Source organism: Mustela nigripes, chromosome 7, assembly GCF_022355385.1.
Source record: "Mustela nigripes isolate SB6536 chromosome 7, MUSNIG.SB6536, whole genome shotgun sequence".
NCBI lineage: Eukaryota > Metazoa > Chordata > Mammalia > Carnivora > Mustelidae > Mustela > Mustela nigripes.
In genome coordinates, this window is record NC_081563.1 from 31,626,305 (window position 1) to 31,643,196 (window position 16,892).

A 16,892-nucleotide genomic window follows, 5' to 3' on the forward strand; every position below is an offset into this window, starting at 1 on the left:
GCTTCCATATGCTTTGTTAATAATTTAGGTGAATACAAAATCATTTTCCCTCATCATTTTGAACCAATTGTTCCACTGTCCTCTAGTTTCCAATGTTACTCTTGGAATGTGCTATACCATTCTGATCCCCAGTCCTTTGTATTGTACCTGATTATTCTCTCTGGTAACTTTTAGGATCTTCACCTTTGGTATGCTAACGTGTCACAGCAGTGTGAGAATCTTCTTCATTAATTATGCTGTGCACAGTGGGCCCTTTCCTCCAGAAAGGTGTCTCCTGGTATTTTTTTTTTCTATTATTAATTTGATAATATCCTTTCACCCATTTTCTTTCTTTTCTCTAAAATTTCTACTAATTTGACGTTGGGTTTCCTGGATTGATGTTCTCCACTACCATCTTTTTCTAGTCTCTTTTTCTTCATCATGTCTCTTTCTTGTTTTGGCGGGGAGTGGGGAAGAAGGCAGGATTTATCTGCCACCCTTTTATCTTTGAAAAAATGCCAAAATTTTCTCCTCTTCCTCCTTTTTTCTTTTTGGAATGTTCTCTTCTCTTAAGAAAAAAAAAAGTAGCATCCTGTAACTATTAAATAGGCAGAATGTTTTTCTCGTATCTCTTTGAGGACATTAATCATAGGATTTTTAAAAAAAGATTTATTTATTTATTATAGAGAGAGAATGTGTGAGTGGTGGGAGGGGCAGAGGGAGAGAGAAAGAATTTTTGAGCAAACTCCCTGCTGAGCAGGGTGCCCAATGCGGGGCTGGATCCTAAGACCCCAGACCAGGACCCCACCTGAAATCCAGAATCTGTGCTCCACTGGGGCACCTGGGTGGCTCAGTCCATTAACCATCTGCTTTCAGCTCAGGTCATGACCCCTAGGATGGAGTCCCACATTGGATTCCCTGCTGAGTAGGGAGCCTGTCTCTCCCTCTCCTTTTGCCTGGCATTCTCCCTGTTTGTGCTCTCTCTCTCTCTGTCAAATAAATACATAAAATTAAATTAAAAAAAAAAAAGTCAGTGCTTCACCAACTGAGTCATCCAGGTACCCCTTAATTATAGGATTTTTAAAAAAGTTTTGTTTCTGTGTTGTCTCTTTTTTTAAATTAATGTATAATTGACATACAACATTATATTAGTTCCAGATGTACAACATAATGATTTGATATTTGTATATATAGTGAAATGATCACCACAATAAGTCTAGTTAACATCATCACCATTCATAGCTACAAATTTTTTTTTCTTTGAGCAACTTTCAATTATGCAAAACAACACTATTAACCATGCCATATAATACATCCCCTGCATTGTCTATACTTATTAAAAATGTATATATACCTTTTTCTTCTCTTTCATTTATGGTGTAAGTTTAATTCAAATGTCTGAGGATACTTATCTGATTTTTAAAAATATATATATATATCCAAGAGAAAGGCCCTAAATAAAAAGAAATGACAATTCTATGTTGGACAAGCTTATCAGTAAATGGACTTCACTATAGGCTAATCCGGTGGCAAATTAACTTTTGGTGGCTGACCTCTTTATGTCAGTATCTGTTGGTCCTTTTCCCTTGGGTTGTTCATTTTCTTCAGTGAAAGATCCTCCAGTCTCCTGCCTGGAGAGTATAACTCTGGCTGCTGGCATTGTGGGAAGACCTGCAGGGAGAGGGGTTACTGGAGTCTCCCCATTCAGTATGCAAGCCTTCTCTGAGTCCCCTTGTTTTCATGTTGGCATCTCAACCCTTCCCTCTACAGTCTTGAGTCCAGACCCCAAAGATAAGGGCCCTTCTAGTTTAATTTTTCCCATCTTCTCATGGCAGGGGGTAGTGGCGGGGGCGGGGGTGTTGGTGGTGGTGAATGAGGAAGCCATCTGGCATGGGGAGAAGATCCTGGAAGTTCAATTGCCCTGTATGTAGACTAAGTCTCCTGTTTTCAGCATTGCTTCTTATTTGTACTTTCTGTGGTACCTGGTGCCTTCACTACTTGAGTCTTTCTGCTTCTCAGCAGATTTTCCATCTGCAGATGAGAACACCAAGATTCTGTGCCCTTACACTGCTAGATTAATTACCATGTTTCCATTCTGTTTTCCATCTTCTGAAAACTTGCTGATGTCTCTTTTTATTGCTTTCAATGTCTTTTTATTGCTTTCTATCATTTGATCGATTTTGGGAAGGAATGGTTGACAATTTCCTCTTTGATTTGTTTTTTAAAGCTAAAAGACAGACTGTGGCTCTAGAACTGCTTGAGTCAGAGAGAAAATATGTCATTAACATCTCTCTGATCCTGAAGATCAAGGCAACATTCCAAGGGTCAGATGGAAAGAGGAATTCCAAAGAGAGAAGGTATCCATGTGTTCATTGCCTTTGCTTTTCAGATTGATTAAAATTTAAGGTAAGTTGTTTATTGTTTCCACTTGGGGAATTCTGGGACCTGTGAAGAGTTCCAGAAATAGTCTTTGAAAAGAGCATAGGCAGTGACAGCAGGTAACACCTGGCAAGTCTCAAATTTAGACTTAGGGCAGATAAGAAAATGAATTATAGTCTCTGAGATTTTCAGTGTCCCTGGAGTGTCTGTAAAGAACCCAAAGGGGGGATAAATGCTATGGGTGAGGGAGACATTGCTCTCTGTTGCCATCTGCGTCTCCTCCTGGGATCTCAGGTCTCATGGAGGTAGGCGGGAATGGACGTGGTGGAGGTCTGAAATATTAAGCAGCCATTACGTAAATGGCACAGGGCTGATTAACTCTGGACTTGGACCTTTCTTATATGTATATCCTCGTGATCCCACAGTACTAGACGGTGCATAAGTGGTGTGTGTGTGTGTGTGTGTGTGTGTGTTTATGTGTGTGTGTGTGGTGGGGCGTGCTTCCACAGGGTCTATTCGAAAGGCATGCTAACTCCAAGATTACAATATCCCTCGGTCCTTCTGTTCATCATCTTTATATCTTCTCTGCTTCTCCTCCATTAAGAAAAGCAGGAAGGAGGAAACTCTGATTTGGTGGAAAGGACTAACATCGTGAAGATGTGATAATCCAGATTAGTTGAGGAAAAGGCCAAACCGAAAGAATGGAAAGTCTGGATTATGGACTATTACAGATAAACGTAGCATTAATAGTCTAAATAGTCAATTGGGTTATAGACACTGGTGGCTCATAAATCGTGAATCTATCTCGGGAAGCCTGTAATTGTATTTTCTCACTCTTTAACATCCCCCAATTTTACTTGGCTTTGCGGCTGCCAGCAATATACGTAGTCACCAGAACACGATGCTCCCCCCATCTAAATGTCCGAGGTGAGGGAATATTCCCCAACAGACTCGAAAGTGGCTTGACTCTTTTTAAGAATCATTTTACTGCAAAGCAAAGTACAGAAAACAAGGAACAGAAAGGGTAATGTGACAGGGCTAAAGCTCTGACCTCTGGAGGCCCTGGACAGAGCATCACCCTCTTTCAGTGGCTCCCTGGATTCTCGTTGGTTGTTCCTTCCCCGTCTGGAATCGGGCTCATGCTCCCCTCCCACACTGCCCCTTTGGCCCTCTGAGATGTCTGTCTGGACTCTAGCTATCTCGCTGTTGCTAGAGACCTGCTCCATTTACATTAATGAAATCAAAAGGCAAGTCTACCTTTTGGTGTAGTTTTTTTTTTTTTTTTTTTTTTAAGATTTTATTTATTTATTTGACAGAGAGAAATCACAAGTAGACAGAGAGGCAGGCAGAGAGAGAGAGAGGGAAGCAGGCTCCCTGCCAAGCAGAGAGCCCGATGCGGGACTTGATCCCAGGACCCTGAGATCATGACCTGAGCTGAAGGCAGCGGCTTAACCCACTGAGCCACCCAGGCGCCCTTTTTGGTGTAGTTTTGCTTCCACATCCGAGATTCTAAGCCAGCAGCATTTCCTCCTCATCTCTGAAAATTTGGGGATGGGGCAACGAGAGAGAAAGAGAGAATTGTTTACTCTGGAACACAGTAACCAGGTGCTTCATTGATAACTTCATGAGATCTTCACAAGAACTCTGTGAAGACTAACTTGTAGATGAAGAAACTAAGGCCCAGAGGGCTTTAAAGCCAAATAGTCAGTTAGTGTGAGGATTCGAACCCAGGCTTGTCTCCCCCTGTCCTTGTGACCTTTCCACATCCCACCACTCCTCTGAGGACCATGTCGTTTCCAAGACATCACCTGACTATCAGCATGTCGGGTTTCTTAGCCAGATGACTCTTCCTATTTCAGTGTAAACTTCCCTTCAGATCTCAACTGATTTGTCAGGTAGGGATGCTAGAAATGTTCTTGGCTCACTGAAGCTCTCTCCTACTTGCCATCACTTCCTGCTTTTCTAGGATGTTCTTTCATGACTCATGACCTATCTCCCCCCCGCCCCCCGCTCCGCAAAGCCTGAGATTAAAAAAAGTTTAAAACTACCATATAGTCATATAATATCATATAATCATATAATATAAAAGCAGTTATTTCTCACATCCACAATAATGCTATTGATGTTAGTTATTTACTAAGCTAACCTTTTTTCTTTTCATAACCAAGACAAGTGAAGCTATAAGTCAATACTCTTAAGACTAATATAAAGACTCGAGTTCTGAGCTTAGCAGTGTTGCCATTTTTCCACCTTGGGCTTAGATTTCCAATATCCTCCTTCACTCACTACATTTCTTCTTTTTCCTAAGCTTTTCTGAAGCCTCCTTGGGTACTTTACATAGGCCGGCTGAACGAAATACACAACAGAACGAGATTATTCCTTTCTTCTTCTGGCATTTTCCCCATGCAAAGATGAAAATAAATTAGCAACATGCCCCACCTTTCCCATCAGACATTGCAAGCCACCAGCACTTTCCACCCCTGCTGTAAAGTAACCCGGGGGTGAGAATAAAACCCAGTGTAACTACAATTGGACCCTCAAAACTAAGGTTGTCACATCTTTTCAAACCTACACGATAAAACTCCAGGTTTTCCCTGGAGAAAAGTAAAGCCCTCAACAGCCTTCTCAGTGTATTTTAAGCCAGGCCTGCCCCTGGCTGAACGAAAGGGCTGGAAGCTGCAGGGGGCCCCAGCCACCAGCTGAGGTCTGAGTGGACCTTGTGGGAGGTTGTTCATTTGTTAGAGTATCACAAGTTGCAGTTCTTGGCTTTCCCTGGTCTGATACGCCTAGATAGAGTTACAAGCTCATGATCAAACAGTCCTATCTGTCAGAATCCTTGGTAGAAGGTCGTGGGCCCGGGGGGGGGGGGGGGGGGCAAGGGCAGCCTGAGGGGATTGCCCATCAGGCTCCTGAGCTGAACATCCGCTAAGAAGGCCGTGTGCCACGGATCACCACCAGGTGGCACATGCTTCGTCATCAGCGCCCCTCAAATCTGGTCACGTCCTGGGACTGGAGCTCAGGAGTTATTCTGGCCTAAAATTAGATGGGCAAGAGCAAAGCTATTGATTTGAAACTCTAACTGGGTTTTCTTTGATGGCTTTTAATTTATTTCCCTTGTTTAAGTCCTGTATTGTGGGAGTTGAAATAACTTGGAAGGTTTTAAAAAGAATGAACTACTCAAATTACTCGCTATCATCTCAACCCTAGTAAGGAATAGATGAGAAGTTGAGTGCTTATACTTTTATTTTTGTGAAAAAGCTGCTTCTGGGAGTCAGGTGTGGCTCTAGGCCAAACAAGGAAGCAGGTTACGTGTGTGTCTGCATTGTTTGCTTCTTTCTCCTTCTGCTCTCCGTCTCCTGGCTCACCTCCTCCACACTCCTCTCTGATTTCAATAATATCCTTGTTAAATAAATTTTTTTTCCAATATTGGTACAGAACCCACTGTAGGCCATTGCTTTTCATAGAACTTTTGTGTTTCTGTGATACTTGATGGGAACATTACCCTTTTCTGACCCTCACCCTGAAATCTCAAACTATTACCCCAGTGGACATGTCGTCCAGGAGGCAGCTGGACCCCAGCCAAATTACCAGCCCTCCAATTCTGCAAGGACACTGGTCACGGTATAGCAGAAGGCAGCTTTCCCAAAAGAAAGAGAAAGAAGTGTAGGCCAGGTGAGGCCAGGCAAGGCCAAGAGAGGAGTAAAGAAAGAGAAAAAGACAAGACATCATCTAAGGAATATTATATAACCTATATGGACAACCCATCTCACAGGCAGATCTCACCATGGCATTAGACCCTAACATCGTTCAGTGTCACACTGAAAGTCATGGTAACCTTGGGTGGGGAGAAAGCTATCACATCGAGAACTTTCACAGGTACAGTATTTTACTCTTTCAGTCCAGTCAGTGGTGCTTTCCTCCATCAACTTAGTGTTCTCCTCCACAGACAGACTGTCTTCTAGCCGCCCCTCCAAATTCCCTCTGATCTTGTCAGGGATTACTTAGATCTTCTGAGCCCACGGTACCAGCCATAAGGGCTTAGATCGGGAAGCCCCTCCACTTGTGTTGATGGACCAGCTGGCTTCAATTATGTGGAGACTAGTGGTGTGGGACGGGGAGGGTCGGAAGACTGGAGTGAAGAAATCCTTGTATCTTTTCACAGGTGGCTGGACACCTTCTTTGGTATCTGTGTCTTCTTGGAGCTATAGACACAGGGGAGTCTTTGCTTGACTTGTAGATGGTTTGAAAAAGCTTTTTATTTTTTTTTTAATTTTTATTTTATTTCTTTTTTTGGAGGGGAGGATGAAAAAGCTTCTTATCAAACTGATGTTCTTTCTCCTGTTCTCGACAAAGGTCTGCTTGTTCAGGGTTGGCAAAGCACCCCAATTGTCCACTGGACACTTATTCTTGTGGAACCCGGGGGGAATATCCAAGTACGTTCAGCTCTCAGTGACAAGCAGACCTTCACTTTCATCTTTGTTTAACTTGCGGTCTTGCAAGCACAAGGGAACCTACTTTCAGTTCCCATAAGTCACCAAGTTGGAGCTCGAATTCTTGCAGTAGCCCAGCAAAACTCCATTTCCCTGTGGCATCCCTCCTCATTCCTACAGGCCCCTGACTGCCCCCACCCCCCTTCCCCACGCACCCCCTTCCTCCTCCGTGATTCTCTCTCTCTCCACCACATCCTTCTCTGACATCTCTCTTCCTCTCTTCATTTCCTCTGGAAAAACAACCAAACCAACAAAACACAGCTAGGATGGGGCTCTGTGAAGCTCCAGGGAGTAGCAGGCCAGGCCTCCCCAGGAAAGACTGTGTCCTTGCCCAGAAGAGAAGGGAAAAGAGCACTTTCACATGCCCGTCCTCTGAGCATTTAGGGGCCGGCTTTAACCAAGTTTTGCTTTTTACCTAAATCGGAGTCTCTTACTCAGTAGCTAAGAATGAGCAAATGCCACCGAGGTGCTGACTTCTACCACACTAATGAGAGTAGACTCATTTGCACATAAAGTGGGAATAACTTTAAAATCTTGGAAAAGAGTTCCCCTAGAATTTCTACTGTCTCGTAAGTGAAACAGTAACAGTCTGGCCTTTCAAGGGGCACCTGGCTGGCTCAGCTGGAAGAGTGTGATCTCAGGTTTGTGAGTTGGAATCTTTAGATTACTAAAATAAATAAACTTTTTTAAAAAAGCCACTTAAGTGATGTGTTCTTTATTAGTGCAATATACATTTGTGTAGGAGCTATTAATAAAGGGGCCTTTTATTTTATTTTTTAAAAAGACTTTTTGAAAAGAATAAAATAACAGATTTATTTATTTATTTTAGAGAAAGAGAGTGAGCGAGTGCATGAGTTGGGGCAGAGGCAGAGGGAGAGAATCCTCAAGCAGACTCCCCTGCTGAGCACGGAGCCCTACATGGACCCTGAGATTATGACCTGAGCCAAAATTAAGAGTCGGGCATTTAACCAACTGAGCCAACAGGCAGCCCTAAAGGGGTCTTTTTCTTTTTTCTTCTTCTTCTTCTTCTTCTTCTTCTTCTTTTTTTTTTTTTTTTTTTTACAAATAACAAATAGCAATAGCAAATAGATATTTGCTATTAGGCCTATAATGTCAAACTTAAAAAAAAAAAATCCTGAATGCAGAGCAGTGACTCAGAATATTTCGAATGACTGGGAAAATGGAACCTGCTGCATATGTTCTTATAGGGTCTTTTCTTCTGTACACCTGGTTTGTGTGATCCTATCTCTATTCTGTTTCAAGCCTCTTCCCTGGCTCTTTACGGTACCTTGTCCAGCAGCACCTTGATTTGCTTCATGCTCTGCAGGAAAGGGTCCTGAAGTGGCCACGCCAAGGAGTTCTTGGAGATTTATTCCTTAAGTTGACAAATGATGAGGTAAGTGTTTTAAAAAAATCCTTCGTAAACTTGGAATTACATGTATCTGTGTCTCCCTTGTCTGCTTCTAAATGCAGGACCTCAAATCAGTGATTTTCAGAGTTAGAAAAACTGCTGAGATCTAGTCTAACCTCCTCACTCTACAGATAATGAAATAAAGTTCAGAGACATTAAAAGGCTTTGTTGAAATCACTCGGCTAGCTAGGTAGTTGGGGGATCTGTGACCTAAGCCTCCTAACTTCCTACTCATCACATCTCACTGTACTATATCCAACCGCCCCAATGAAGATGCACATAAATGTGTGTGTACACTAGTGTAAAAATATATACACGAGCCTGTACATGTCCATCCATATATACAAAATAAATATAGGAGGGCTTATGTATGTGTGTGTATTTCATACCTAATTTCATTCCTTAGAGAGCTTTAAAACTGTGATGCACAGTTATCTGTCTTGAATGTTTTTTGTTTTTTGTTTTTATTTTCACTTCCTTGGAGAAAAGGGTGGTAAGTTTCAAAATCTCTATAATGTTCTGCAAAGAAAATATGACCCGGGCCAGAGGATGTGAACTCAAATGCCTACAGGGCCAGACAGTGATGTAAATGAGTGGAAGTAAGCAGAATGTAGTACAATATGGACTGTTGGGAGGTGAGCTTCAGCACATATGCTTTTCTATAGGAAATAGTATCCAATTATTATTCAGGAAGAAAGGACTAGAGTTGCCAGATCTTCTGATATTTTAAGAGACACTGGCAATCCTGAATTTTGTGTGAACATTTCTTATTTAAAAAATATTGTGTAGGCTAATTAAAGTTGGTCTGCAAGCCAGAGTTAGCCTGCAATCAAACTCTGTATATCTATGATGTAGGTGAAATACAGAGTTTGTAAATTATTTACTTATATGGATATAATGCAATCTCTCTAATATCACTTTTACTTATTTGCATTCAGTATGCTTTCTTGAGCTGAGAATTGTTTTATCTGTGGGAATATAACTTTAGAAACTGAGAACTGTTTTCCTGAAAGCAAATAGCATAGGTGAATAAGCAATTGGTAGAAATACACAATTAATAGAAGAAGTTGAGGATCACTGGTTTAGACACCAAGAAGAGGGTTGGACAAAGTTCCTTATTGGATGTAGATGACTGAAATGAAAAGTAACTTAAAAACAAAATGGGCATTTTAATCATTTAACAATTTAAAAAAAATACTTTTTCAACATACGTGGCCCCTCTCTGTTGCGTTGGTTTTTCACTTTCTCTCATTGAAACAGGAATATTGAGTTTTGGTTCCCAAGTCCATAGTGATATTTACCTTAAAACCAAAGATTTAAGAAATGAATTAAAAAACAACCCCCCCATATTAATGAACACATTATATAAATGATTAAGATAATCTCTGCAAAGTACTCCTTTTTTATATACATGACTCTAGGAAAAATATTAGCTGTTATTCCTGCTCCCAGGTTCTTACCATGCATTTTTGTGTTTGTTTTCAAGAACAATTTCTTGGATTATTACGTTGCCTACCTAAGGGACCTGCCTGAATGCATCTCTTTGGTTCATGTTGTTGTTCTGAAGGAGGTAATGGTGACTCTGTGTGTGCACTGCCCTTTAGTTACCTGTGTATCTATAGGTATTTGCTCATCCACCTTGGGGAATGCAAAGTGCTCAGCTTATCTTCCAGGCTGGGGAATGGCTCGAAGACAGTCATGGACACTCCTACCTGGGGTTAAAGGAGCCCATTCAAGGATGAGTGCCAGTGCTTTGGTCCTTGCCCTACTTTACTGACTCTCTTTTCTATTTCACTAGAAGTTTGTACAAAGTAAGCAGGAGTTCTTAGCAGAGATCTTCAGGCTACAGCTTGTATGCTGAATGAGGGTTCCCCCTGGTCCCAGGATCAGACAACTTGAATCTGAATATTAAACTCAAATCATCCTGTATTTGTCAGTTTATAAGATCATAAAGTGGTTCTGACCGTGTAGCTTTAAGTATTGCTACTGCAGTGCTTTATTAAGTGCTCCATAAGCCCAGATAAATATCTAACAATTCTAGTTATTTTAGGCCAGTAGGAAGAAACTCTATCAGAAGCCTAAAGTTAAGAGTTAATCAAGTTTCACAAGAATTGAAGGTCTCTTTCTTATTAATGTTGTACTTCAGCCCCTCTACTACTCCCAACCCTCTAAGTATGATGCCTACCATATATTAGCACTCAGCAAATATTTGAGAAAGGGAAAAGAAGGAAAGAGAAGGATAGGGGAGGGGAAGAAAGGAGTGGGAGTGGAGAGGATGGAATAGAAAGGAAGGGAAAGAAAGGGACATGGAGAAAATCCAACAGGTTTCCTCTGCCAGCCCAGCTGACCAGTTACTGGTTATATTCTTCTCTACCCTCATGAGGCTCCAATCCACCCTTGGTGCCTACTAAGAAGCCAATGTAATGAGTAATTCCAAGAGAATCTTAATGAATTCATTCAACTCAAATATAATTTATTGAGTGCCCACTTCTGTCTAGCACTGTGCTAAAAAAAGTGAGGGGGGAAGGAGGAGTTGTTTGGGAGAGTTGAGTGGATTCAAAAGAATTATATGATATGCTTCCTGCTACATAAGAGTTGTCTCCTTGAGCACGTCACTCCAGTGAAGGATCCAGTGAAGGATCATAACACTTTAGAGAAAGAACATGCCTTAGGAATAAAAAAACCTCCCTCCTCTGGTAGGACTGACCTTGGGCTTCTGCAGCCAGAATTGGAGGGACACTGGAGAGTGACTCTGCCTTTCTTTCATTCAGGGTGACGAAGAGATTAAATCTGACATCTACACACTGTTTTTTCACATAGTTCAGCGCATCCCTGAGTATCTGATACATCTGCAGGTAGGCATGGCTGGGAAGCCACCAAACTGATTTTCAAGATGAGCTACTATTCATGGCTTGCAACTGAGAAACATGGTAAAGGGTCAAGGCGGAATCAGTGGTATTTCTAAGGAGTAATGAAATGATTTATATTGCTGATTACCCCATTCCTACTTTGTGGTATGAACTGAAATCTCAATCTCTAAAATTTTTGGCTCATGACTTTTGCCTTTGAAGTTCTATCTTCATTTTCAAGCAATCACCACTTCTGCTGATCCAGGGTCTTTCTCTAGCAGCTTCTGGTGGATTCTGAGTACTTATTCAGTCCCTTCCACCTTGTTCTACAGCCATCTAAATGTACCCTCAAACCCTTACCTCACCCAAAGGCATTTAAGAAGTTTCTATGTAACCTGTCCACTTAACTGCTATCCTGACTACTTTCTTTTGGCTTGAGTCCAAGGGCCTACCATATATTGCTTATGTGGTATGTCACAGAGAAAGCATGAAGAAGATGAGCCGACTTTTGCATACCACTTTTCCCACAGCGCCCAACATGGGGCTCGATCCCATGACCCTGAGATCATGACCTGATCCAAAATCAAGAGTCAGATGCTTAACTGACTGAGCCACCCAGAGGCCCCAGTAATTATCTTATTTAATGCTTTTAATAATCCCATGAAATAGGTATCATTATGGTTGCTTAGATAAGGAAGTGGAGAGCCAAATAAATTAGGTAACTTGACCAAGTTAACACGCCTCATTGGTGAAAAAAATCTAGGACTGAAACCTAGGTTTTGCGAGCAGTCTGTTAAGTAAGAGCCCTTATCCTACCGTCTGACTTGAGTTCAAATTCTGACTCTGCTACTCATTAGATGTGTTACCTAATGAAGATTACATTAACTTCTCTGTGCCTTGGTTTCCTCATTTGTTAAATGGAAGTAATAACTGCAGTTACCTAACCTAGTTGTTGTGGTAAACACTAAATGAGAAAACAAATCTGTAAAGGCATTAGTACTCGGCGATAGGAAGACTCAATAAATGTTGCTTTCTCAGATCCAACTAATGAGCATGTTCCTCTACAGTACAGTAGGCAGTGTAATAGGAGGGACCACTAGGCCAGGCTTGATTATAACCATTATCCCCTTCCAGCCTGCCTTGATGCTTGACATTCTCACCATTGGTCTGACTTGGTTAGGTCATAAGGCATTGCTTATAGATAGTAATTGCTAGAATGGTTCTATTACCTCAGAGATCGAATGAGTAGATCCTTCGAATTTTCAGAGGGAATTATCCAACATTCATATCCAACTCAAGCAGGAGCAATAGTGACTGTTATTCTCCCTTGGTGTGATGGACAAACAGCGGGTTTAACCATTCAGCTTATAATTAGATTGGCCACGTGTACTGTTGTTCTGATTAAATGGCTACCAAACTCTCACAACGATGTAGGCAAGGTGCAGAAGAGACTAAAGTTTCGTTCTAATTATGCAATGCTGCCTCCTTTTTATCTCCATCCAGAATGTCCTGAAGTTCACAGAGCAGGAACACCCTGACTATTATCTACTTCTGGTGTGTGTTCAGCGCCTCCGAGTATTTATCTCGCATTACACCTTGCTGTTTCAATGCAATGAGGATTTGCTTATTCAGAAACGGAAAAAGCTCAAGAAGTAAGCTTCTAATGCTGCCATCTAGAGGGTTGATCAAGGTTTCCCGAGAACAGGGATACAGACAATGTGGATACCTGTCACAGGTGACCTCAGTGTATGTTAGGTGGCTGAAATACAGTGACGGGGGTAGAAGAGAATAGAAAAGAGGAGGGAAATGAGGTGGTCAGGCTGGCTATAGGTGGGAGGTGGTAAAATTTCCATCAGGTAATACGTACAATTATTTTGGAAAAATAAAAACAGTTTTACTCTAATCCCTATGCAGGCCCCCTCTTATGTTATTAACCATCTGGAAAATAGTTACTGTTTCCCTAAGCTTGCCAGGTTAAAAAAAATGCAGCTTAAAGGCCAGAATGTGGTTTCTTTCATGAACTCAACAAGTATTTATTGAGCACTTACTGCCTATCAGTCACTGCTCTGTTACTGAGTATATTACAATCAACAAAACAGACAAAAATCTTTGCCACATGGAGCTTACTTTCTAGAGCTGGACAGCCAGTTAATAAATAGACAGTGTAAGTGCTATGGAAAAAAACACAACAAATAAGGGTGGCGGCTGAACAAATTTCATGCCAAAAAGAAAGAAAAAGAGCTGACTAGAGAGATCTGGGCTTCAGAAGGAACAGAAACAATTCACAGCAGAATTTCCTAATGACCTAAAAGTTCCTTTAACCTCATCCCAACCCAATGAGGAAAACAATCATTTCTGTGGATGTTTGAGAGCAGAAAAAGATGCCATCTCCCAATCTGGGGCTCCTCTAATGGCAGATATCTTTCTATACCACCCCTTTCCCTCAAACTTAACTCAGGTTATTAATCAGCATCCCTCTTCTTGCCCACATCTAGCTTGCACTGTTATGGAAATAACCTGGTTTGTAGAGGGCCATGGAGAGAGAGAGAGAGAGAGAGAGAGAGGAGGGAGAGAACTTTGCAGTCTAGCTTCATTTCTGAAATATTGTCTCCTTGTCTCTCTTGGCATAATCTGTGTGTTCAGAGCCAATTTCCCGCTGTACACTCCAAAAATCATTACTTCCATTCTCATAGGTCATCCATGGCAAAGCTGTACAAAGGGCTGGCTTCCCAGTGTGCAAATACTGGACAAGATGCTTCCCCTACTACTGGCCCTGAGGCTGTCCGTGACAGTGGGATCCACTCAGAAGAGATACTGCAACCCTACCCTTCTGCTCCCAGTTCTGGCCCTGCTGTCACGTAAGCACTTGTTGCATGAAAAGGTTACATGGCAATGCCCTTGGGTGCCAAGTCATCTGTATGCAGTAGCAGAAGGAGAACGACCTACAGGACTCTTCCCTCCCTCTTGCTTCATCAGGCCTATATAAGGCAGGCAAGCTGCTGATCCTATGACTGGATCCCAGAGGAAGGCTAATGTTAAGGGGTAGGCCTGGAGGCTGAGGCTACTACTAACAATTTCATCACACATATCCACGCTCTACCTACAGTTTCTTTGGGTTGAGACAATGATTGGTTGGAAGAACACAGGAAGGCATCTTACAACTCCTCAGAAGGGGGGAGGAATATACTTAAGTTCTCCAAAAGGTGTAGTAGAGGGAAAGAGAATCTCAGTCAGGGGTGAGTGGAAGTTAAGACTGAGAATAAAAATAGGCCTAAGGTGATGCAGAAAGCATGCTATTTAGCCCTTCCTAATTCCCCCTGAAGCTTCCTCAGAAAGGTATTTCATAAGTTCTTTTCTTCACTTATGACAGCTTTTTTCTATAAATTTTTTTAAATTTTTATTTTTTATAAACATATATTTTTATCCCCAGGGGTACAGGTCTGTGAATTGCCAGGTTTATGCACTTCACAGCACTCACCCCAGGACATACCCTCCCCAATGTTCATAGCCCCACCCCCCACTCTCAACCCCCCTCCCAGTTTGTTTTGTGAGACTACGAGTCACTTATGGTTTGTCTCCCTCCCAATCCCATCTTGTTTCATTTATTCTTCTCCTACCCCCTTAACCCCCATGTTGCATCTCCATTCCCTCATATCAGGGAGATCATATGATAGTTGTCTTTCTCCGATTGACTTACTTTGCTAAGCATGATACCCTCTAGTTCCATCCACGTCATCGCAAACGGCAAGATTTCATTTCTTTTGATGGTTGCATAGTATTCCATTGTGTATATATGCCACATCTTCTTGATCCATTCATCTGTTGTTGGACATCTAGGCTCTTTCCATAGTTTGGCTATTGTGGACATTGCTGCTATAAACATTTGGATGCACATGTCCCTTCGGAGCACCACATTTGTATCTTTAGGATACATACACAGTAGTGCAATCGCTGAGTCATAGGGTAGCTCTATTTTCAATTTTTTGAGGAACCTCCACACTGTTTTCCAGAATGGTTGCACAAGCTTGCATTCCCACCAATAGTGCAAGAGGGTTCCCCTCTCTCCACATTCTCGCCAGTATCTGTCATTTCTTGACTTGTTAATTTTAGCCATTCTGACTGGTGTGAGGTGGTATCTCATTGCAGTTTTGATTTGTATTTCCCTGATGGCATATGATGTGGAGCATTTTTTCATGTGTCTGTTGGCCATCTGGATGTCTTCTTTGCAGAAATGTCTGTTCATGTCCTCTACCCATTTCTTGATAGGATTATTTGTTCTTTGGGTGTTGAGTTTGATACGTTCTTTATAGATTTTGGACACTAGCCCTTTATCTGATATGTCGTTTGCAAATATCTTCTCCCATTCTGTCAGTTGTCTTTTGGTTTTGTTAACTGTTTCCTTTGCTGTGCAAAAGCTTTTGATCTTGATGAAATTCCAATAGTTCATTTTTGCCCTTGCTTCCCCTGCCTTTGGTGATGTTCCTACGAAGATTTTGCTGCAGCTGAGGTCGAAGAGGTTGCTGCCTGTGTTCTCCTCAAGGATTTTGATGGATTCCTTTCTCACATTGAGGTCCTTCATCCATTTTAAGTCTATTTTCGTGTGTAGCATAAGGAAATGGTCCAATTTCATTTTTCTGCATGTGGCTGTCCAATTTTCCCAACACCATTTATTGAAGAGGCTTTTTTCCATTGGACATTCTTCCCTGTTTTGTCAAAAATTAGTTGACCATAGAGTTGAGGGTCTATTTCTGGGCTCTCTATTCTGTTCCATTGATCTATGTGTCTGTTTTTGTGCCAGTACCATGCTGTCTTGATGATGACAGCTTTGTAATAGAGTTTGAAGTCCAGAATTGTGATGCCACCAACTTTGGCTTTCTTTTTCAATATTCCTTTGGCTATTCGAGGTCTTTTCTGGTTCCATATAAGTTTTAGAATTATTTGTTCCATTTCTTTGAAAAAAATGGATGGTATTTTGATAGGAATTGCATTAAATGTGTAGATTGCTTTAGGTAGCATAGACATTTCCACAATATTTATTCTTCCAATCCAGGAGCATGGAACATTTTTCCATTTCTTTGTGTCTTCCTCAATTTCTTTCATGAGTACTTTATAGTTTTCTGAGTATAGATTCTTAGCCTCTTTGGTTAGGTTTTTTCCTAGGTATCTTATAGTTTTGGGTACAATTGTAAATGGGATTGACTCCTTAATATCTCTTTCTTCTTTCTTGTTGGTGTAGAGAAATGCAACTGGTTTCTGTGCATTGATTTTATATCCTGACACGACTGAATTCCTGTACAAGTTCTAGCTGTTTTGGAGTGGAGTCTTTTGGGTTTTCCACATATAGTATCATATCATCTGCAAAGAGTGATAGTTTGACTTCTTCTTTGCCAATTTTGATGCCTTTAATTTCCTTTTGTTGTCTGATTGCTGAGGCTAGGACCTCTAGTACTATGTTGAATAGCAGTGGTGATAATAGACATCCCTGCCGTGTTCCTGACCTTAACAGAAAAGCTTTCAGTTTTTCTCCATTGAGAATGATATTTGTGGTGGGTTTTTCATAGATGGTTTTGATAATATTGAGGTATGTGCCCTCTATCCCTACACTTTGAAGAGTTTTGATCAGGAAGGATGCTGTACTTTGTCAAATGCTCTTTTAGCATCTATTGAGAGTATCATATGGTTCTTGTTCTTTCTTTTATTAATGTGTTCTATCACATTGATTGATTTGCAGATGTTGAACCAACCTTGCAGCCCTGGAATAAATCCCACTTGGTCGTGGTGAAT

At 41.4% G+C, this 16,892-nt stretch overlaps 1 protein-coding gene across 15 annotated transcripts in view; it reads left to right on the plus strand.

The window, feature by feature from the left end:
• ARHGEF33 (Rho guanine nucleotide exchange factor 33) overlaps positions 1-16,892 on the plus strand; it is a 121,670-nt gene that overhangs the window by 44,074 nt on the left and 60,704 nt on the right. For all 15 annotated transcript variants that reach the window (XR_009405289.1, XM_059405497.1, XM_059405494.1 and 12 more), the window contains 6 exons: positions 2,207-2,336; positions 8,112-8,244; positions 9,746-9,829; positions 11,031-11,114; positions 12,612-12,760; positions 13,802-13,966. Coding sequence is in view for 14 of the 15 variants with exons in the window: in XM_059405497.1 (XP_059261480.1) it covers positions 2,207-2,336; positions 8,112-8,244; positions 9,746-9,829; positions 11,031-11,114; positions 12,612-12,760; positions 13,802-13,966 (745 nt within the window). In the remaining variant the exon portion in view is untranslated. The remainder of the gene's footprint in view (positions 1-2,206; positions 2,337-8,111; positions 8,245-9,745; positions 9,830-11,030; positions 11,115-12,611; positions 12,761-13,801; positions 13,967-16,892) is intronic.